Raw genomic sequence first — 24,875 nt, forward strand, 5'->3', positions numbered from 1 at the left:
GCCAACAGGAGAAGAGAGAGATGGGTATTCATTTGTTCAAACAGATGGAGTCCAGGATGGGGATAACCAGTGTATGTTTGAGAGGTAAGGGAAAGGTGCTGGTGGCAGGGGAGAGATTGAAGATATGGGTTGGACAATGTAACTTTAAGCAAGAAGGGGGCCGCAGCAGTTGTGAGGGGACAGGTGATGAGCCTCAGAAAGGATTTTGGCAATTTCCTCAGTGGTAACAGGGTCAAAAAGAGGAAAGTATTGAGTGTGGTGTTGGACCTGGCTTATTGGTTGGAGGAGAAGGCAGCATGCTGGAGATCTCACCATGAATTGTATCGATCAATGCCTCTTTTAGGTAAAATCCTTCTCCACCCGTTGCCATAATCTTTCAGTGTTGCAGGGGCTAACAGAACTAAGGGGCTGTCACAGGCTTTCATCAAGTGAGCCCGCCCTTTCCGCCCAGATGATTAATTTATAGAAGGGGTGGGGGCATGAGCACAGGACAAGTTCACCTAAAAGAGGCATCTGTATAAGGAAACATACTACTGACTGTAAGTTATGCCCTTCGAGCTTATTTTTCAGTTTTTTTTATTATGGCTGCATTAGACTTAAAATCTCACGGCAGCAGAGAACAGCAACATAATCTGTTCTTTACTAATCATTCCTAAGCAAAATTTATATATTTGCATATACCACATTTCACTACTCCCCAGGGTTTATTATTTCATGCTCTCATTTACCTTTCTGAAGCCTGCAGTTTTGTTCATTCCAGATCCATGGATAAGTGTTGGGTGGAAAAATACAGTGTCCCCCTTTTCCATTACCAAATGAACTCTGGGACTGTTTGGATCAAAATCACGCACCCCATGGTACATCTTGTTAACGCCTCCCTAGAAACAAATATTGTACTTATTAATGCAGATTCTGGAATGTAAAATACACATCAAACAGTACACAGAAATTTTAAAAAGCAATGCACAGCGATCTCTGTAATAAAAGACAAAAATGGCCACACATGGGAAATGCCAAACTAGAACAGAAAAGCTCATACAAAATTTACTTTAAAATCATTTAAATTATGGACTCCCATCAATGCTGGATCATTTTCTACTCCCATTAGCCATAGTCTGGCACTTGTGAACATCTGAAAGGCAGGAACCAGGCTCTTTGTTTAGGAAGTTTGGAGACCCCTGGTTTAGATTACCAAATTCTAATTCATCAAGCCACTGGTAATTAATGGGCAACTCCACTTTCATGGGAAAAAAAAAACCCCAAAAAAACCAATACAGCATATACAATTTTGACGCCAGTCATATTGTAACTGAATGTTATTAAAAATTAACTCCTTTTCAATCTGCAGCCCTGTAATTCTCTGTAAAATGTGATGCAATATGGCTACCTGGAGGCGTTCTGTACAGATATGGTGTACGGAGTGCCCCCCAGATATGCAAATTCCTCCTTGTGCGACCGGCTTACTGATTTTCACAGAAGTCTGCACTAAGTGTCAAGTCAATTTTTTTCGAGTAACCCCCTCAACAAAAACGTATTTTTGTGAGATACTCTCAAAAAGGGAAAATTACATTAAATTAATAATAAAAGGGATGCAGACCCTGCAAATTTCTTCATTGAAGCCCTGCAGGATCAACAGCCAATTGATCATTATAAAACCACCCCCATACAGATTCACTCAGAACATGGAAACAAACAACTATTTCTTCAGAACATGTAGGTAGGAATCTGCAACAAACTTTGTTAAAATCCCTGCAATGTAAATTGATCACCCAGTGAGGATTGTTTTCCCTTTTATCAACAATAGTGGAGTTACCCTTGAAGGACATGTTTTAAAGCAGAACTTGGGACAGCAAAATTGCTAGGAGTTACGTTTTTTGGTAGAAGACATGCAACTTCCATTATCCTAGCAATTTTTCTGTTAGAATACACTGTGCAGTATATACCCCAGCTTGTTATCGGCATGTCAAAAAATAGAGCTGGGTGCTGGGGACTATGTTACATCATCTATGCCAGCCTTTTTTCAACCAGAGGTGCATTGGCAAACTGCCCAAAAACGTATCAAAAAAATTGTATACAAGCCAGCAGGTGGATACAGCCTGCCTTTTAGTTACACAAAGCCACGGGTTTTCATTAGGCACCGTAACTTTCTAGAGACTGGCATCCTGAAAACCAATGACAAATCAGGAGTATGACTGTTGTCTCTACAGTATCTTTGTTTGTCCCTGCTGTGCCCCTCTCCCTCAGCACTGGGGTGACAGCTGACTGATGGAGAGAAAATTGAGGGAGAAGAGAAAACACTGGAATACTAGTCAGTACCAGTGTGCTAAAGTGTATTTGGAAGAATAAATCACCTCCAACATCTAGTGTCCTACGTATAGATGTTGCTGCATTGTGTAGCCATTAGAATATTTTTTTTACATTTTAGAATGGGTTGCCTCAAGACTTTCCATAATTTTAAAGAGCCTTGAGATTGTCTATAATTTTAAAAAGGTGCCTTGACTGAAAAAAGGTTGAGAAACACTGATCTATGCTAACATCATACTCTACCACACAACTGGTGCCCCAAGAGACAGTATAGGATTGTGGGGTTGCCATGTACAATTTACTTGTACCCTTTTTGTTCACCACCCTCTTGGTGAAAATTCAGAGCATATTGTGAAAAAATGCATAAGCAGAGGTTACCTTTACTGAAAGCTACATAGTAAATCATAGTAAAGCAAGCAGTAGATCCAAAAGTATTGGCAGTCATATACAATTGCTCATCACTGGGGTGAGCAATAGAAGCTTGGAATGCAGGAGTGAGGGCTCAAGCTTAAATTTGACAGAAAATGCAAAGATATGTCTATATCACTGGCCATATCTCTGAATCTACTGAGCATTTTGACATGCAGCTTTCACTGAAAGTAACCGCTACTTATGCATTTACTTCATTATATTTTAATGTTTTTTTTTATATAACCCTTTGTCTGAAGTTTGGCTTTAAGAATCCAAAATAAATGAAGAAATATTTTACTTCTGTGTGTGCCTAATCAAAAGGCCTGGCAGACCCTGCTCATTATGATCAGCCAAAGTTAATCACAGAGTACTAGACGAGGAGCTCTCCTGAAGAGAGACTCCCTAAGGCAGAGGAGAAAAGAACGTGATGGCCACATATCCTTCCCCTAGACTTCAGGGCAGGCCCAAGGACCCCCCCCCCCCCCCATACCCTCCATACTGAGTGAAAAATGGAATACAAAAAAAATAAAAATGCAGTGACAAACGCACGTAGAGTAATAAATATGCAAAATTCAAAAACAAAAAAGTGTCAGTGCAAGTGCATTGGCTACGCCTTGCGGCCTAGTTAAGAAAAAAATAAAAATAAGAGGATTGCCTCGGTCTAGGCCAGAAGGAAAACAGCAAGGGTGTCATGGCCTAGTGCTCATTCTCACAGTAAGGTCCCAAACCAATAGTGATACTAAGATCAACCGCAGGGTGCCATTCCGAGGGAGTGCATGACACTACGGCTCACGTGCTTTCACAGCCCATGGCCACAGCAGGTAGCATCGTTCAAATCAGGATGCACTGGGCTCCTTGGAACCCTCCACACCAGGGAAGTACTCCCGACCCACACCCATGAGGAAGGTCCCTCTGGACCCCCATCATACCAACAGGAGAACTACAGAACAGCCATCTTATCTATAAAGACTGGACAAACTGTTGAGCGCCCCTACTGGATACTGATGAGAACAGATACTATATTTAATCTGAGCCAAAAGACTTAGAAGCGATAAATCAAATTAAATCAATAAAAAAATAAAAAAAAATAAAGCATAAAAAGGTAGCCTACCTCCCATTCTGGATAGTCATGTTGCTTTAGTTCACCTTTGTGTGTTCCTGGAACAACCACAAGACATCCATTGCTACGGTCAATATGTTCCATTGCTGTCCAGGCACAAACAACACGTTCTGCTGGTCTGAATGGGAAATAATGCAGATCTTGATGCATTGGATGACGAGAGGTCTTTTTACCTTGCAGGGAAGAACAAAATCTTGTATGCAAAAAGAATGGGAAGCAAAAGCACTGCTACTTAAATATAATCTTAAAAGAAATACTGAACTATAAAAAAGATATTTATTAAAATCTTTACTCTAAAGTGTAAATGGAAAGGGATTACAGAGTACAGAACAGTCGCCAAATCAAAATTAAAATGAAATGCACATTGAAGCAAAGAAAGACCACCCCATCCACTTGTGTAAACAGCGGGAGAAATCAGCCTGACAGCTGGATCTTAGCTATATTCCATCATTAGATGCTGTGACTAAATCCTGGTCTTGTACGTAACATAGAAGATAACAGTAAAGTACAAAAGACAAACAAACAATGCAAGGAAGGGGAGCATAGAAAGGCAGAAGAGACCACACTCGCCTATGAAGATGGATCTATTATGGTCTGAGCCACAAAAAAGTATATATGGGGACCATCAACTCCCAAAACCATGATTTAGTACAAAAGTATATCCAGGAGCTCCAAATGTAAAATAGCATATTATAGTTATACAGATTCACCATTATAAACAAACTATTAAAATTATTGGTGCGCTAATATTAATACTCAACAATACCATAAAAACCAATGATACGTGAATAACAATTAATAAATAATTGCGTAAATAAATAATATTGTTATTTATTCACTTATTGGTTTTTATGGTATTAGTATCATTGAGTATTGATATTAGCGCACCAATTATTTAAATCGTTTGTTTATATTTGCACAAGTGAGGGATCACAGTTTTTTGGTGCAGCTGTTTTTAATTTTCTTACAGAATTTTTATAAATTTTGGGGAATTGAGGATTTTTTCCGCACCAGTGCTTGAGTATTCTGTATTTTAGTACAGATTCACCATTAGTTCCTCCACGCATCTCTGATATTGCATCTTGTCTATCCATTCCCTTATGGACTTTAAGGCTTTTCCTGTTGGAAGCCATTTTGTCAGAGAAGATGGAGAGAAGAGCAAGTTGCAGAGTACCATGTCCTTCAGTGGGCCTCAGGTGGTCATAAAATATCAAGTAGATCAGAACAAAGGGAAGTGTGAACATGCCAATCAAATACACAACATTGTTTTCCTTCAATGTGTGTCAAGGATTTGTGAGAAAAATGTTGTGTAGTCTACAGGGGCAGCCTGTATACAGGTGGCCAAGAGAGTTTAGGAGCCAAGATAAAAGGACTTAGAGACATCTTCTCCTGAGAGGTCAGCCCCAATTACATTTCCCATTGAGCCATGTAATGGGGGCACAGGAGACACATACAATAACAGAAGGTTATAAAGCATAGAGATTGGGCAAAGAAGTCCCACTTTGTGTAAACATTATTTTGAATAGAGTAAATACACAAGGCCCTTTCAACGCAAAGAATAGCAAAAGTCTCTGAGCTGATGTAAGCCAATGACCAGGACAATCGGGTAAAGTCTCAGTAAAGCTGGTCATACATGGATCGAGATACGGCTGGTTTAGCAGGGACCTGCCTAATTTCAATCTATGATTGGTAGGGGTGTTGAAAACGATCGCCGAATCGATGCATCGCGATTCTGCCCTTCCCGATTCGGCAATGATGTGGGGAGCCAGAGCAAATAGATTATGCATGACGTCATTTTGGCTGGCTGGCTGGCTGGCTCCCCCCCCCCCCCATAGCAGTGTCTTTGCACCGATCGGCTGCAGCCTGGCTCTGTTTACCGGCTAATGGATGATTTAACCTTAGCATGCTGCCCCCACCCAGGCTCTCCCCCTCCTCAGGATTCGTAGCTGTGGACACGGGACACCCCTCTAATCTCCCCGATGGGCGGGCGCAGAGCCGCACGGAGCTGTGAGACAGATCACAAGCTGTCATCACATCCGTGGGATTGCAGTGGCGGAACAATCAGGTTTTGCCGAAGTCTAACCGGAGACTGAGCCCTGGAGATCCTGCACTGTGGGGGAGCCATGCAGTGACAGTTTGAGAAAACAGACTGATTTCTTCCATCAGTAGGACAGGAGAATCAGTCTGCTCAGCTGCAGCCACCAGCCCCTAAATGTACAGAGTGTCTCTGACACCTGTCACACACAGCCCAGAGAAGTTCACTCCCCCTCCCAGCAACGGAGATGAACCATGCATTGATTACAGCTGCCCCTCCTCCTCCCTCTCCCTGTGTCTGCCCGGCTGTCCACTCTCCTATCCCGAGCTATCAGCTGTGAAGGAGAGAGGAGGAGGGGGGTGTGCGCGGGAGATATGAAGAACAGTCAGCAGATACACATTCCAAGCTGTGTGAACTTCCAGCCTCATCCCTGAATGAGTAAGAACTGCATTTTGCATTAAACATTGATAACTGAACTGTCCCTTTCTCTCCCTATCTGTCTCCCTCCCCTGCTCTGTTCTTTCAAGATCCAGTAAGCACTAAGGCACTTACGCAGCCCATATATTGATTGCTTTTTTTTTGTTTGGTCACTACACTGCAAAAAAAAAAAAAAAAAAAATTGATCCAATTCCCCCATCTACACATTCCAGGTGGATGGGGGAATCCTCCGACAGTGGACCAGTGGGCGAACAACCAGGCTTGCTGTCCTGTCCTTGACAGTGCTGGTCTCGGTACCCATGGCAGTAGCAGCGCATTAGAACCCAATGCTGGCTACTTTGCGCATCAAGTCTGCAGTCTCTGGCCATCTCCTGTACCATGTCTGCAGCCTATGACCATCTCCTGTACCATGTCTGCAGCCTATGACCATCTCCTCTAGTATTTTCTTTGTTGTCTGCTGGATTTAGACTTTGCTGCATGCAGGGAGTGTTGTCTTATTTTATATGTTCTTAAAAAAAAAATGAAGTTCTGCTTGAATTTTTTTTTAATGAAAACCGCACGCAGTAATCGGGATGCATCGGGATGCATCGCGGAATCGAATCGTTGACCTGATAATCGTAATCGAATCGTGAGGCCAGTGAAGATGTGCACCTCTAATGATTGGGCAAGGCTGGTTGTACACAAGCCGATTGACTTCTTGACTTCTCTAGATCAGTGCCTGTGGCTATAGCTGGTGGTGCTGATGAGTATATTTTTAAATCTCCCTGCTGCCAATACAAAGGCTCGGAGGGAGGGACGCCTCCATCCACATCAAGTGTGTGGATAGAGGAAATAGATTCATTTTCTGTCGTTCAACCCTGCTGAACCATCTATGGCCAGCTTTACTGCATATTAAACCAAAGCTAAAGCTACATCTTGCCATAAAAATCAGACCTGAAAGAAGAAGTACAGAAATAAAAAAACAAAAAAAAACAAAACAAAAAACACACTAGATAGCCCCTTGTTTCCATGAATAGTGTAAGACAAGGGAGGAATCATAGCAACTATAATGGTCAGTGCTTGAGAGTCTCTGGCAGCAGGGTTAGAGAACATGTTGCCAAACAAAAACATTCCCATAGGCTTATATGTGCATTTCATATTTTCCCTATGCATGTTTACCTGTAAAAATCTTCTCTGTGTATAAATTCAAAAGCCCTAAAAATGCTACAGGGCACCGCCATTTTGGATAAAAGGTTAGCAGCCCCAACAGACTCAGTTGTCACTAAAATACTCTATTTTCCTGTGCTTTTGCCTAAAATTACGGGGAAAAGGTTTTTAAGTAGCGACTGCAGAGACTCCTGCAATCACTCCCATGCCACTGGAATAAAAGATTAACTGGCTCAACCTCACTGAATTCTACCCCAGGTATATAGAAATTGTTCAGTCAGGAACATTAGTAAATTAGAATGTACTGTGCATCAAGGGAAAGCAGAGATTATTTTGCAATTAGATTGCAAGAATGACCAAAGACAGTCATATCAGTTAAATTATATTAATAGTTTGCCTTTAAATATATTTTATAATAAGCTTAGGTACCGACTTGCCTGGGCGGCTACTTACCTGCATCAGGTGGCTTATTTATTAGCATTGTGTGCATGGACATAATGTTCGGACCAAGGAAGCATTCCACATAATTCAGAATCTAAGTAACAATTACATATATCTAGTTAAACCAATCAAAATGTAAAAGACTGACTTCATAAAAGATGTAATTTCTAGGGTTTGTGTGCACTATAAATGAGCATGGCATTTGTGACCAATATCCATAGTACGTTAGTAGCACAAACTATAAAAGGTTCTGATGAATAGTGCTGGCAAACGGTTTGGGCCTAGCATGAGTTCGGGCCAAACATTGGATGTTCGGCCCTATCATCCAACATCTAAATTTGCAGGGTGGTCGGTGGGTTTTCATTTTCAATCAGGGTTCAATTGAGGTGCAGTATAAGCACCCTAGGCCAGGAAGACAGCCGTGGCGTCCTTAACAACCAATGAGTCATTAGCTTTCAATGGATAAGGGTCCGATATGCATAGGATTTTGGGTGGGACCCCCATGCCAAGTTTTTTATTTTCCCCCCCTTTTTCATTCAGCTGTCAGTGGGGGGCACTGACAGCTGAATAAAAGGGGGGAGAAAAAAATAAAATAAAAAATAACTTGGCGTGGGGATCCCACGCGAAATCCTATGCATATCAGACCCTTATCGGGGCATGCAGCCTGACAGACTAGGAAAAAGGGGGGGGGTCTGGATGACAAGCGAGCATCCCCTCCTTGAACCATATCAGGCCACATATGCCCTCGACATGGAGGGGGGTGGGTGCTTTGGGGCAGGGTTCTGCCTTCCCCACCCCAAAGCCCCTTGTCCTTATGTTGATGGGAACAAGGACCTCATGCCCACAACTGGGGCCTGTGGGTAGGGGGCTTATGGAAATATGAAACCCCCCCTTTAACAAGGAGGCCCCCAGATCCCCCCCATGTGAATGAGTATGGGGTACCCTACCCATTCACCAAAAAAAAGTGTCAAAGTAATAAAAGGAGTTTGACAATTTATTAAAAATAAAATAAAAACACACCATGCGTCCCACGATCTAAATCCATCATCATGATGCCACCCGCCGCACCTGGGAGGGAAAAAAAAAAAAAAAAACCCCCACACAAAAACCAGGCTTCCAGATTTCAATAAGCCCCCCCCGCCCGCAGACCCCCACAGCCACGGTTGTGGGGATGAGGCCCTTGTCCCCATCAACATGGGGACAAAGTGCTATGGGGTGGAGGGGCAGTACGCACCCCCTGCCCCCATGTTGAGGGCATGTGGCCTGGTATGGCTCTGGGGGCTTTTTTTGCCGATTGTTTTCCCCTTCATTCATTGGTATTGTGTAAACATTTTTTTTTATCTATTTTGTTCTTAGATTTTTTTTTTTTTAAAACGTCTAATGACTTTCGAAAGTTTTGGTACATCTATAAAAAGAACAATTTGCAAAATAAAAAAAGTTTACTGAGCAGTTGAACGTTATATTAGTTTCCAGATGGAAGAACTAATTTTGGTTATCATAAGGTTAATGAAAACTTAGCTTCACCATGTCCATTACAGCTAATCACATTGTCTATTGCTGAAATGTGATAAATGACGCTGGGCTCCAAAATTTAATTTTTAATCAGGAATAACATTAATTTAACAAATTCAAGCATACATATGCCAGAAATGCACATACTGCAGTACAGAACTGAGATGTACATACAAACAAATCCAGCATTGCAAATCTACTTTCAAGCATTAGCCATCTAAAATGAACACAACAGCCCCACCTAATGGCCAAAAATGTAAATTACAGTAGAGTTGCAAAATTATGACACTCAAGAAACCGATATTCAAAATCAACACTAGAGAATCTCTAAAACATCCTACCCCAATATTCTATCCATAACTAAATCTCCTGGGGCCAACCCTGGTACATCAAGCCAACCTCCCCATACCCTGTCAAATTTATCAGGGCATCCTCGATGCTGATAAGTTACTTGTTCACATCAAAACCTCTTTAAATATACTGCATCTTTCGTAGAAGACAATTACAAGGTGATGTTATGATGGAATTCGGTTTGCTCTACTAGCTTCTTTTCAGTGCTGTTCAAAATAAGGATCTATAATGCATATTTAGCGCTCCTACCCAAAAAGTACAAAAACTTTGGATTCGTGTTTTTTTCCCCTGATTAACATCTGGATTTTTATTAACCTTAAAAGATCACACTGGGCAAAAATAAATAAATAAAAAATAAGCCATTTGTAATTTTTTTTAAGCCTTTAAAAGCAGCCATATGTTAGCCTATGTGTTCCTGCACAGGCATATTTGAACAGGAGCATTTACCAACTGAAACCCCCCCCCCCCAAAAAAAAAAAAAAAAAAAAAGTGTGTTCAGGAGAGGATCTAAAAAGAGCAGAAAAAATTAAAAATAAATAAATAAAAGTTAGGCCTGCCTAAACTAGACAGACAAGTCTAGGTGCTTCTGAGTTTTAATGCATTCCAAATGGCCAGAATAAATAATTCTTGCCAATGAAATCCACTAATGCTTAAACGCTTGACGTGCCAAAAATCGTGTGCAATAAGAGGCCTTAGGTGCATTTTTTTTAAAGCGGAGCTCCACCCAAAAGAAGCAACACTTGTTTGCATCCTCACTCCCCCCCCCCCCCCACATCAGGCACTTTCTTATTGGGGGGGGGGGGGGGAGCAGGTACCTGGGTTTTTGACAGGTACCCCCCCTCCCACTTCCAGGTAAGATCACTGATCTATGACATTTTCAGCCCCTCCTCCTTCAATCCACTGCCTTCTAGGACACACAGAGCCATTCAGAAAGCGCAACAAGACTCACACATGCGCAGAAGGAAACTGGCTGTGAAGCCTGAAGGGTTCACTGCTGGTTTTCCTTACTTACAAAGCCAGCGCCTGCGACAGTGTGGAATCCCTGGACAGGCAAGTGTCCTTATATTTCCCTTCTAGATTGTAAGCTTTAACGAGCAGGGCCCTCCGATCCCTCTTGTATTGTAAATTTACTGTCTTCCCCCATGTTGTAAAGCGCTGCACAAACTGTTGGTGCTATATAACTCCTGTATTATAATAATAAAATTATTAAAAAGTCAACCGCTACAGTATTTGTAGCTACTGACTTTTTTTCCCCCCAGACCGGAGCTCCTCTTTAACCGCTTGGTGACCACTCGCCACAGTTACACTGCAGCAACGTGGTTCAGCTGCGCAAATCGTCGTAGGTGTACATTGGTTCATGCAAGGCCCTTTGTGGGCGGGGGGAGCCCACTCAATAGTTCCCTGCAGAGACAGAACGGGCATCTGCTGAAGCAAACAAGCCAGATCTCCGTTCTGACTGGGGATTACACTGATCTTGTCTTTCTGCTATTCAGCCCATCCCTCATACAGTTTTTACAAACACCCAGTGCATATTTTTAGCACTGATCACTGTTATAATGTCACTGGTTCCAAAAAAAAAGCCATAAGTCTATCCCCCATTTTGTAAACACTATAACTTTTGCACAGCCCAATATACGCTTATTGGGTGTTTGTTTTTACAAAAATATGTACCAGAATACATATTGGCCTAAATTGGTGAAGAAATTAGATTCATTAAGGGGGTAAACCCTTCCGATCCTTAAGTGGTTAAGCAGGGTTTCTCCTGCCAGTAGAAAAGGCAGAGGAACTAAAACACACACCCTGTGTTCAGGAGGCCATAAAAGTTACTATTACATTTTGATTTCTCTTATATGCCCAAAAGGTATTGGCAGACTTGTAGCATATATTTTCCTAGCAGCTAGGATTGCCATTACTTGGAGAAAGCATACAATCTCCATCAAACTAGTCAAACATAAGTTCAACTGGATCATTATCAAACAAATTAATACCCTGAACAATGCTTAAATTGAATTCAAACTAATGTGGCAACCCTGAATACAATACAGCTTGGATAAGAGACTTTGGGGGTCATTTACAAAAGACAAATCCACTGTGCACTTGGAAGTGCAGTCGTCCTAAAACTGAGCGGAAGATCTGAAATAAGTTTATTTCCCTTGCATGTCCCCCTTGGATTTACAGTGACTGCACTTCCAAATGCACTTGCCTTTAGTAAATAAACTTCTTTGTGTTCTCTTTTCTTTTAACATCTTTAGTCCCCTTTCACACTGCTCTACTACAGTTTCCACAGTGCCTCTGCAGTTCTCATGTGGGTTACCCACACTTTGCCATAGACTTCCATTAGATGGGGCATTTTTGGTGCATTTACTGAAAGCACACCAAATGTCCTGCGTGTTGCATCTTTACTGCACTTTCCGAAAATGCACTGAAACGCCCAATCTAATGGAAGTCTATGGCAAAGAGCTAGTAACCTGCATGAAAACCACAGGTACACTGCTCTGCACCTGCACTGCAGGGAACCCACAGAGCAGCAGTGTGAAAGGGACTTTTTTTTTTGCAAATTTCAACTTAATACGAGTCAAGAAATATTGAATTGGCCAACAACTTTCCCTCTGGTCCAGTGAATTAAATGGGGAGTAATTAAAACTTAAATTGTGGGCAATGACTGGTTGGTAATAAAGACCACTTACTGTTTAATATTATTTACACTATTAGCCTATATTTTGATGTAATGCCCTTTGCTGGATACCACTGTTCTTAGTTGTTAGAATTGCCTATTCCAGTCTCATATTCTACATCTATGCACAGTGCACACAGTGTTTAGGTACAAGCTACTGGACTGATGATATGATGTTGGTAAAATGTGTAGGATTAACACACTTACAAGTTACAGGTTTTATAATGAACTACATGTGACGATTCTTAAGAAAAAAAAAAAATGTGAATATAAATACTAAAACTGGCTCTGGGATAACATACTAATGGTGTAAGCATTTTATATTAAATTTAAAATATACAGAATGCCTGCTATTTTTCAGATTTAGTATTAGTGTTGGTAGTCTTTAACCACTTCCCACCCGGCCAATGCATATATACGGCCGGGTGGGAGCCGTCTACTCCCGATAGGCCGTTCAGGAACGTCCTTCAGGAGTAGCGGGATCGCGCGCTCGCGCAGCGGCGCGATCCCGATGTGCTCGTGTCACCCGGACACGGCACATCTCGGATCGGCAGGAGGGCTCTGTGATTGGCCCTCCTGATCACATGACGGCCGTGTCCAATCACGGCCGTCATGTGATGTAAACAAACAGCCGGTTGCTAGGCAATCGGCTCTCCTCACACGGAAGTCACCGCTGAGGAGAGGAGAGCAGAACGCTGCAGCCGGCTGATGATCAGTGAGTATGGGCTGCTTTTTACAGCTTTTTACTCACTGATCATCAGTGTAGTGTAAACACACAACACACCACACAGTACAAACACAGTCCCCACATATGTCCCCAAAACACACATGTCCCCAAAACATACATGTCCCCAAATAATAAAAACATGTCCCCCACATATGTCCCACTAAAATCACATGTCCCAATGATTATCTGCACACATATGTACATGATCATTTGCGTACATATGTCCGTGATCACACAAACCAATTATTATACATTTTTTTTTACCAAAAACATGTAGCAGAATACATTTTGGCTTAAATTTATGACAAAATTTGATTTTATTGGATTTCTTTTCAAATAGAAAAAAGAAAATATTGTTTTTTTTCCAAATTTCCGCTATTTTTGCGCTTATATCGCAAAAAAAAAAAAAAACGGAGTCGTGAATAAATAACACCAAAATAAAGCTCTATTTGTGCGAACAAAATGATAACAATTTCATTTGGGTACAGTGTAGCATGACCGCGCAATTGTCACTGAAAGCGCTAGAGCGCTAGAGCGCTGAAAGCTGAAAATTGGGCTGGGAAGGAAGGGGGTGAAAGTGCCCTGTATTGTAGTGGTTAAAAACCTGTGAATTTACATCTAATAGTTCAGCAGGGGTGAGGGCACCAAATTGTAAACAAAGCATAAGCTGTACATCCGTTAACGTCAGATATCTAAAAGGGTTACCTGTGGAAGACAGCAGTATCTGAAGAGTTCAGGAAGCTCCTGAAATTCCTGAATCTTAGTAACAGCTTTCTGGTCTGGAACAAATTCCGATTTAGCAATGGCTACGTCTCGCATGACAACCAATCCGGGTGCAGTCAGCTCTTTCTTGCACACCTTCTCAAACACCGCCCTATATATGGTCATAAATTAAACAACAGTGGTTATGAAGAATTTGTATCTAATGCCATTTAACTTTACAAGCTCTTTATAATTATTTTCCTTAACGGCTTGCAGACAGCCTCACGTCGGCAGAAGGGCTCGTACAAGCAGAATCACGTACCTATACGCTGCCCTTTAAGTTGCTTTTTTGTTTATTTAAAAATAAAAACCGCAGGGGTGATAAAATACCACCAAAAGAAGGCTCTATTTGTGGGGAAAAAAAATAAAAAATAAGGTCGTCAATTTTGTTTGGGAGCCACCACGCATGACCGCGCAGTTGTCAGTTAAAGCAATTCCTGGGCTGAAGTGGTTAAACTATACCCCCCCCCCCCCCCCCAATTCCAAGTTGGAACACACCATAACATTTACACAAAAATAAGGCAACAATTTGCAGACAACAGAAAACATAACAAATGTTTATTAACCTCCTCCCGCCACCGTATTGTAAAATGATGGCAGAGCGGGGCAGCTCTCATTCTGGGCTGACGTCATATGACGTCACCCATTCTCAGAGCGCAGCAATCACGGGCGCGATGTGTCTCTGGGACATGATGTGATGTGACCCTGATCTCGGTAAAAAAAATTGCGGCTCCTTACCCATGTGATCAGCTGTGTCCAATCACAGCTGATCACATGTAAACAAGGAGATTCCGTTTATCGGCTCTACTCATCTCACACTGGCCGAGTGTGTGGAGGGTAGAGCTGATCAGCAGCATCTCCTCACACTGGAGACATATATATGTAATCAGGAGCACTGACCGACAGTGTCCCAATTACAGTGCAGCCCCGGTGATGCCACTCTGTGCCCATCTGTGATGCCAACCCGGTAACACTAATCTATGACCATCATTGATGTCAATCAATCAGTGCCTGTCCATCAGTGCCAAGCAGTGCCCAGCGCTGCATATAAGTGCTTTCTCATCAGTGCAATCCCATCAGAGCCCTTCAGTGCCGCCTATCAAGTTTTTTTTAAGCAAAAAATAAAACCCAGCAGTGATTAAATACCACCAAAAGAAAGCTCTGTGGGAAGAAAATGGTAAAAAATTTAATTTGGGTACAGGGTTGCATGACTGCGCAATTGTGAAAGTGCGATAGCGCTAAAAGCTGAAAATTGGCCTGGGCAGGAAGGGGGTGCAAGTGTCCCATATTGAAGCGGTTGAACTAAGGAATTTATTTTTTCTTAAAATGGCAAAAGTCATTTTGAAATTGATGGCATCAACACATCAAAAAAGTTGGGACAGGGCCATGTAGCATCCCCGCTTAACATGTAAAGATATGGGAACTGATGGCGTTTTGGGAGAGGAAGGTTGTCCCATTCTTGCCCGATATAGTATTGTAACTGCTCAACTTTGCATATTTCATACAGGGTTCCAACCTTTTCAGAATTGGGGTTGTAGACCCTAATCTGATTTTTTAAAGGTATTAATCTGTGTTCAATCCTAATCTGTTCATAGGTAAAAATGTTTTGGGTAAACTGCTACTTAAAAATAGACATCCCTTAAAACTGTCTTCAACAACTGGATCTGCTGCTATATCAAGCTCCAATCCATTGCTTAGCTTAATATGAAAACTATTATGCATTTATGTAAATATCCTGGGTTGTTTTGACAGATACCAGCCTGTAAATTGACGATTTTGTGTGCTTGCCATTTGATTGTATTTTATAAACGGTAGTTACAGTAACTATATTTCAGAGAATGCATTTAGACCCCATATTTACTGACTGTTGCGGTGAACTTAAAGTATACCTGAACTAAAGAACAAAAATATTGAAGCTCAGTTCTTAGATATGGTGGCTGCATTGGTTTTTATTTTTCATGGTAAGAACAGTTTTAGCAAATACAAATGCTTTCTCTTGACAGAAAGGCAGTGTCTGGAAGAAAAATCAATCTTTCTTAGTAAATTACTAATCCCACATGTAAGAAAGGCAGAAATGTTTGAAGTCCAGCCTATGAAGCAACCACAGCTACTTCCACTGATACAGTGGAGGAGTAAGAGTAGCCCACCTAAAAAGGGACAGAAGTGCATTATTTACAGGGTTGCGTGGTAAAAAAAATAAAAAAAATAATAAAAGGCAAGCCTGAAACAAAATAAAAACTAATCCAGGCTCTATATCTTCCTACAGAAGATGCAAATGAAATGGTGGTTGAGCGATCATACTGAAAACCACATTCATGTAAATAACCAATGGACTTAATCATGTACACAATATTAAAGTTTATAGAGCTCAGAAATTCATAACAGAGGCTTTTATTAACTATCAGGCACTGAACTATTGAACTGACCATAAAGATTGTTGTAAACCTTTGCCACCCTAAAAGAACCTACATGGCTTGTTGCAACCAAATCTTTTAAAGGAAACGTTCACTTTTTAAATAAATGCACTTTTTTTGCAGGTAAAAAATGTGCATTTATTTGGCGCCTGTAAAGCATTGCATCAGTTATCAGCAGATAAATGGTGCCATGCAGGTCTCCAGCAGATCTGCCAGTGTATCTGTGTACCTGTACACCCTGTATGGGAAAGTAGATACAATCAGACAGGGGGAAAAAAAATAAAAAATAAAAAATAAAAAAAATCAAGGAACTACCAAGGCGCTCTGTCATCAGTTCTCTGCTCTGCAGCCTCCAGCGTTCATTGAGAACTACAAACTGAAAGCCACAAAGGATGTCTGGGCTTGCAGTTCATTCACACACAGAGCTGTGCGAATGAATGACACGGTCATGTGGGCACACTCCTGCGGCTAGTATGAAGTGTGGCTTAGCAAATGGCTGAAGGTACAGGACCCAGAAGGAATACGGGGTGAAGATGGAAGCGCTGGGCCCGCCTGGATTGGTCCCAGTGCTGCATTGAAGGACACCATATGACAGGTAAGTCTGCCATAATATACTCTGCATTTTTTTTTTGCAGACTTTACTTCTGTGGAACTTCACTCTCTCAGCCAACATGGACTATTTTTAATCCTTATGCTGCTAGAATTAATTTACTTGGTTTAAACTTTTTTTTTTCTTTTATTCAGCTACTTCCAGGTTTCCACACCTAGGCAAATTATGTCATACATCCCAGGAGTAGTCAAGAGGGGAGAAGGTTTTCTCAGCTAAGCACACCTTCCTGCCTGCCTAAGCCAATGGCAGATGGATTCCAGGAAGTAAATGCTACACGATTCATCTGCCCTTACTTAAGATGGCCACTGCCAGAAATGCTATGGAGTGGTTTTCAATGTGATTTCTAAGCAAAATAAAGCATAGTGACATGGATGGTGGGCGAGTTTGCTTTGAATATCAAAAATGAATCAAAATAGCGTTTTTTATTTGTGATGCGCAGATGCAGTGTAGTTCCATCTCAAGGTCTGTGTTTAACTGCAGACATGGGATGACAGTCAGGTAGATGCGAAACCCACATCTAGGAGTGGCCAAAAACAGTTGGCTGATAACCATTGTGATAATTGACTTTCCTTTAAAATTCATTAAAAAAGTGTATTCTTTTCCAAAAGTACTGCGTTTGGAAGACCTCTGCGGAAATACAGTGTGACAAAAATAACAACCGCCATTTTATTCTCTAGGGTCTCTACTAAATTATATATGTTCCAAGTAACTTTCTAGCAAAAAATACAGGATTTTAACTTGTACGGGTGTTTAATCGAGATCATGATTCTTTAACGATTAATCGTGCAGCTCTAGGTTTGCAGCACGCTCCCTCTTCCTTCTCTCCATCAAGGCCAAGCATACAAGCTTATGAAGCATTTTGCAGTGCATTGTAGAGCTTCTAACTTGAGTGCAGTTGGATCCTGCATGTACATGCAAACATGCCTTATCCTACTCTATAATATTATACATCATAATACTTTTCGCCAATGTTTTTAGATATACTCGATTATAGAATAAAAATTAAATTGATTTAAATGCACTGAAAACTCTTTATACCTGAAGTCATCAATGTCCTCATGTGACACTAGATTTTTCACAACAAGAAAGCCATTTTCCTCATAGAAATGTCTCTGTTCTGTAGTCAGCAAGTTATTATCCAAAGTATATCTGTTGACAAAGTACAGAAGAAACAAACCTCGTCATTCTTTCAGGATGCAGACAGTAATGCAATACACAAGTGAACAATTATCTGTTATAATCAACAGTAAAAATGGCAAAGATGAAAATCTACTCTACAGAAATAGAAAGCACTCAGTGTTAAACAGAAAAAAGCTCAATAAAATCTTAATTCAGCTTCTGTGTTGCCAAAACTAAAGTACTATTTATACAGGTTGCTTCATCAGGATTGTAGTTGACATAAGGAAAAAAGAAAAAAAAAAAAGAAAAAAGTCCTTTATTCCAGTTTACTTGTATACAATTCCTATCGGGAAAGTAAAACACAACTGAAAAATTGTCTAAGTAAGGTAGTACCAACAACTTAATTTAAGGTTAGCATGTCCTCTGCATTAGCTCCCTAGCAATCAGTATGAAATGCTGGCTGTTGTACGACCTTAGATGTTCACAAGGCTTCCATGTCCGGAAATTGTGGAGCACACGGACAAGGGTCAAACTGTCCTCCCAGAAAGACTTGCCAACTCCTAATGTAAACGTGCAGCTTTTCTCACTGGTGAAGGCTTCATAAAATTTATGCTGCCAAGAAACTAGGCAGCATCTATAAAAGATATCCCAAAATGCAATAAAAAAAATAAATAAATAAATAAATAAAAAAAGGAGAGAAGAAGTTGGGACTTTATGAGGCCATGACCATCTGGTACACAGGTCTCCATCCCTATTTATATGGAAACATTAAAAGGGAAAAAGGGCGGAAATATAAGGGACATTGGGACTTTATATGAAGCACACCACTCAGGTAGGATGAGACATACAATAAATATTGTATATATTATTAAATAGGTGGCAATAATGGGCATATTACAGTAATTGATAAAAATTTAATTGGCTCAATAATTTGATACGATGCACATAAAACATGATTATTCCATCATAACATAATAAGTAATATAACATAGTAAAATAAGTAACAACAGTATACCCAAAATAGGCACAAATATATAAGTTATTTAACTATTATATATTTGTGCTTATTTTGGGTATAATGTCCCTTATATTTCCCCCCCTTTTCCCTTTAATGTTTCCAGATATCCCAAAATGTTGTGCTCAGTATGCAAAACAATGACCTATGCTAATGCACAAGTCACATGGTTAAGAGCGGGGAAATCCTATACAATAATTTTTAGCATTTTATTTTTCAGGCACAATCAATCAACAAAAGTAAGCCGAGCACTGCCGTTTGGTGTTTTCCATGTTTACTTTTAAACTGATGGTGATCCTCACCAGTCTTTCTTCCCCCTCCGATACCTTAATCATCTAGGATTAAGACCATACTTTGGGTGAAATGTGTAGGATTGGAGGAAGGAGCATGGTGGGGATTAGGCAGTTCACCAATCCCCATGTTGGCATGGCAGAACAATAACAGCCAGAGAGCTTTGAATGGTATGGGATTCTCTTATTTACATTGTGATGCTTCTGGGAGCTTTCAACTATAGTTAAAATATAAAATTAAAGTCACTTGAAAGCACTATATTGGGCACACATTAAAGCCCAACAATGTTGTTTGGGTCTGGTTAAAGTGGGAATAGGTTATACCATACAGTATGTCATTTTTATTTCTATCTGTGTCCCTGTTGGGGAGATATCACATCCTGCCCCGGTACCACACAAAATTTAAGAGAATCTCCAACAAAAGAAAAAAAAAAAAAAAAAAAAAAAAAGGCAACATTAACACTGATAAATTTTAACATTTCCCCATTCTGCATTAAAAACAAAAAACAAAAAAACACCCACACTCATCCGTTATTAAGGTCTGTGCCCCTGTCGGATGCCCATTTCCTTTTTTAGGCTTGGTTCACATCTATGCATGTCAGGAAAAGGGTAAAAATAAATAAAAAATGGAAATCTCCCATATCATCATTGTATATGCTTAAGACCAAACTCTCAGTTTTTCCTTCAGATTTACCAAAACCATATAATGAGGTCAAATGTTAGGAGTTTCAATTTGTATGTAATCAGGCAGGCCCTTGCACTACATGGTTTTGGTAAACCTGAAGGAAAAACCTCAGCAGAAACATTAATAGCGTGTATGGGGCTTTAGTCATCCTCATTGATAAAATGCCCCAGTTTGAAGAGATATGGGAACCCTGGATCACCTAGCATTCAGTAAACACCTAGAGTTTGAAAGCATTCATGGAACCTTGGCATTGAGCTTTTCCATTGCACAGAATACTCTACATAAATTTCTTCCTTTCTGTAAATTCCCATCCTTCTTGGATGTGATGCTTTTTTTATCCCCAGACTAGCAATTTTGGAAAATAACCCGACAAGTCGAGAAAATATTCTACTATTTTGAATCATACTGTTGGCTGAATATGCTTGATAATGGCTTTCAATCATATAAAGTTGTTTTGTACGTATCAGCTAAATTCGAAACAAAAAATAAATAAATAATAAAAAATAAAAAAACCTGTGCACTTGTATAACACATACAGAAACTTGCTGCCCTTTAACAGATGCACAGAGGTGCCATTAATTCTTAATGGCACGCCCATGCATTGGCGACCGCTTGTTTTTCACCTGCGCCAAACCACGTGGTGCATCACAATTTTACAAAAGAATCAGGGACTTCTTTCCCTTGCGTTTCCCTGGGTAAGGAAAGCACATTGAAACGAGTGGGCTGCCCTATACATGCGAGCCAAGGTGGATCAGGGCTGCATCTGTTACCTGCCACCTCAAAGATCTGAGAGCAGAGCTTCACTGCCGATTGCTTGGTTCTCAGTCTTCAGTAAGCAGAGAGCCAGTGACTGTCAGTCACTGGCTCTCTGCTCCTCCAGCACTCAATGCAGTGCTGGGCTGTGCAGGGGTGGGAACAGCTGGCTCTCAGTGACAGGCCAAGAGGCTGAACAAGCACCCCGTTCAGGCATCTGTGTGTATCCCTGGGGATCTCTTCAGAATCTGGACGAGCTGAGTGACGTTGCTTTAGCCCACTGTTGGCTAAATATGTGCCACAGGAGTGCAGAACGAAGTGCAGAACAAAGTGCACTCCTGTGACTCACAGGAAAAGTAGGACCAAAAGAGCTATGGCCCTACTTTAGTGGGCTATTCATTTATGCCTTGCCATTTTTAGTTGAAACATGCCTAAATTGCTCATTACTCTGCATTTTCTAACTTCTATACACATATAGTTGATACTGAGGAGTGCATATGGGTGTCAGGATTGCCCATTTATAAAAATACATACGTTTTGCTCTATGGGATTTATTTTATACATTACTGCTAGTTTATATATTGCAATTTGTACGATTGTCACTCAAATACATTTTCGTGAATAGTAGGTCTCCTTTCAAAAGAACTGTTAATACCCAAACCAAAAAAAAACATGTTTACATAAAAAATAAGCACACCATGGATCTCTTGAAGATAAACAATTCCTTTTTGGATTCACATTTAAAGGCAGCAAACATACTTACTGAAAGCTTGTTGGATGACTGACAGTTGAAACCTGTCCTGATACAGGTACAGCGGTCTGAAATGTTATGTAAGGCATAAAACTTAACAAAAAACACAGATGGGCAATACAATTTGCTTGCAAACAATGCCTGGCATAGTTACTGTTAAATGAAAAATAAGACCGGATCCAGGGATACCTCTATTGAAAATGTAAATTGTGCATATCGGGTCTTCACATCTAACAGAGCAAAGCCCATATATTACATGCATGTAAATGCTTACTGTACAACAGAATACAAGTTGTTATAAACACCTCCAAAGCCATGTGCCAAATATCTTGAGATATCAGTGGTAATTATAGCATGAAAACAGCTGTATTATTCAGAGATCACAGGTTGGTACAAAGAGCTATGAAGATTCTAGATTTAAGGAAAAAAGTCAAATATATGTACAGCGATGTATGAACATAACCTTATCCATGCAAATAATTATTCATCATGCTGTCATATACTGTATCAATCCGATAATAAATGTTTTAATATTCAGATTCAAGCTAGTCATCAGTAATTTGTTTTCAACCAATCCTGAAATTTACATAAAATTTTATTATATATATATATATATATATATATATATATATATATATATATATATATATATACACACACACACACATACATACACACACACTAAATACCTGTTAACTGAGCAATTTTATAAACTATACCCAAGTTTACCATTTATTTTTTAGTACTGGACTTGAATTAAAACAAGTGCCATTGTCCAGTGTAAATTTTGTGTTGGTATAATGAGAGGAAGGCGACACTCACTGGCCTTCCAGCTATGCAGATACCACCTGAATGCATGGTATGCCTAGATGATATCTCTGGGGAAGAGCACTCATGCTAGTGGCACGAGTTGAAAATATATAAGCAGTGTAAGCACATTTTTTTTCCTGTAGTCATGTTTTAATGCATAAGCTGATAAAAGTAAGGAAGGTTTAAAACCCCTGTCATTTTATGGTTTCGTTCTCAAATCTTATTCTGATGACAACTGAAATTTTGGATTTCCCATCACTTTCTGTCTAGGTGAGAATGATCACCAGGACAAATTGAAAGCGTGAAGGCAACCAAAAGAGGCGTTCCAATCCTTCTTCCTCCTATACAACACCTAAAAAATAGCTATGCATGGGGCTCAACAAACTCCAGGTCGACATGGCAACCAGAAGTTTGGTGCTGGTGCCTAGGGTGCTACCCGAATTCTTCCCACAGCCCATTTGACCCCCCCACATTTATCTCGGCCTGCGCATCTGTGGGCCTGGGTCCGCACTTCTCCCCCTTTTAGTTGTTGTTGCATGTAATTTACGGGTCCCTGTTCAGTTTCCCCGGCCGTTAACTTTTTTTTTATTGTGACTGCGACATTGTGGCAGACACATCACATTTTTAAAAGATTTTTGGAACCATGATCCTAAATGATGCAATACAAATGCACAGATTCCTGTGTAAATGACACTGGCAGTGAAGGGGTTAACCACTAGATGGCAGTGTAGGGATTAAGTGTGTCCTAGGGGCGTGTTACTAACTGTGGGGGCGTGGCTGTGTTTTACACATCACTGATCTTTGCTCCAATCACAGGGAGCAGAGATCAGAGTCTCCGTGTCTCTGTTACTAAGCAGAACAGGGAGATGCTTGTTTACTTTAGCATCTCCCCGTTCTTTCTCTGCGTGAGAAGATCGTGGGCATCCCCGTGGCGATAGAGTCCATGGGACCGGACTCACGGAGGTCCCGACCACAAATTTAAAAAGGGACATACTTGTACGCCCATTTGCCTGTCCGTGCCATTCTGCCGACATACATTGGCGTGCACCGGTCGGGAAGTGGTTAAAATGAACCAACAATATGTTTTGTTTTTTTACTGAAATTTTGTGTTTCCTAGGCCTTTGTTATAATATTTTGTGACATAAAAAATTGGAACTGCCACCATTTTATTCTCTAGGTGTCTGGCTCCTAGATTAAAAACAAAATTTGTCAAGCGCTGGCTATACATACACTTTAAAATTAAGTTTCCTGTCAACCATGCAAATTCAACTTTAGTGCTTTCTTAGTCATTGACCTTGATTAACCGTGCAGATAAGGTGCTCTGACATCAGTCTAATTTTCCTGTATACTAGTTATTGATAGATAAGTGGCTCAAAGTTTAAATCTGAAGCCAAAGAAAGCAGGCAGCTTGCATTTTTTCCTTTTTTTTCAGCCATGGTAGCCTCTGTATTTGTTTAAATTACAGCATTTCTTAATTGCACCATATGAACTGTGAGATGCAGTCTTATTATAAGAAGCAAACTATAGGCAACTGCTCCTGAAAAAAAAAAAAAAAAAAAAAAAAAGCAAGACCCCTTTCACACTGGGGCATTTTTCAGGCACATTAGCTGTAAAAAATAAATAAAAAAAAAAAGCGCCTGAAAGAAGGCATCTGCAATCCCAATGTGAAAGCCCAAGTACTCTCACACTGAGGCGCTGTGCTGCTCTGGCTTCTTTGCAGCGCTTTTGGAGCGGTGAATACACCGCTCCTAAATCGCCCCTTCCCACTGAAATCAATGGGAAGTGCCTGCAAAGCGATTGTGGCAGCCGCGCTTTGTGAGCGCTTTTAACCCTTTATTTGGCCTCTAGCGGGGGTTAAAAACGCCCTGCTAGTGCTCGAAAAATGCTGTTAAAGCGCCGTTAAAGTGGCGCTTTACCAGCGTTTTTCGGGAGCTAACAGTTTGAGAGGACTCTTAAAGCAGTAGGAGGCCAGGCGCTGTGTAATACAATGAGCTTACAGAAGAGTTTTATTTTTTTTAATCCCTGTAATGTTTTATTGTTGGTTGTGGCTAAAAATAGTCAACAGCAATTTATTAATAGAATTCTATGGTCACCGCATACACTTCAGTTTTATAACATCAGCGTTGTTATAACAATAGTTATTTTTGACAATCCAATATAAGCTATGAAAAAATATCCTCTTCTTATGTTGTAACTGCTGCTTGTCTCATGGGCATCATTCCCCATCACTTTCTGGGATCCCTTTACACTTTGCAGCCTCTCCTTTGCTGTTTACTTAGAAATTTCCAAGGACTACCTACCCCATGGTACCTTGCTGCTGGTAAGCAGCGTTTCCTGTACCGACGCCTACGCCTCCTGAAATGCTTTATAATCCAGAAGGCAGGCTTTGGGAATTCTGCGACACAGCAGTGCCTATCCACAGGGCATAGTGAATACATGTCATAGAATGCAAGGAAGTAAATGTGTGGGGGATCTTAAAGTGGCTGTATACCCAAATTTAACATTTT

General features: G+C 40.6%; 1 protein-coding gene across 1 annotated transcript in view; it reads right to left on the reverse strand.

Annotated features, from left to right (window-relative positions):
* PHYH (phytanoyl-CoA 2-hydroxylase) overlaps nt 1-24,875 on the reverse strand; it is a 41,671-nt gene that overhangs the window by 8,696 nt on the left and 8,100 nt on the right. The window contains exons 2-7 of the mRNA XM_077473700.1: nt 21,571-21,626; nt 17,984-18,094; nt 13,865-14,033; nt 7,908-7,989; nt 3,827-4,008; nt 729-878 (exon numbers count right to left, since the gene is read on the reverse strand). Of these exons, the coding sequence (XP_077329826.1) occupies nt 729-878; nt 3,827-4,008; nt 7,908-7,989; nt 13,865-14,033; nt 17,984-18,094; nt 21,571-21,626 (750 nt within the window). The remainder of the gene's footprint in view (nt 1-728; nt 879-3,826; nt 4,009-7,907; nt 7,990-13,864; nt 14,034-17,983; nt 18,095-21,570; nt 21,627-24,875) is intronic.

This window comes from Lithobates pipiens, unplaced genomic scaffold (assembly GCF_037356315.1).
Source record: "Lithobates pipiens isolate NorthernLeopardFrog02 unplaced genomic scaffold, aLitPip1_a1.2 Scaffold_8, whole genome shotgun sequence".
In the NCBI taxonomy this organism is placed as follows: domain Eukaryota; kingdom Metazoa; phylum Chordata; class Amphibia; order Anura; family Ranidae; genus Lithobates; species Lithobates pipiens.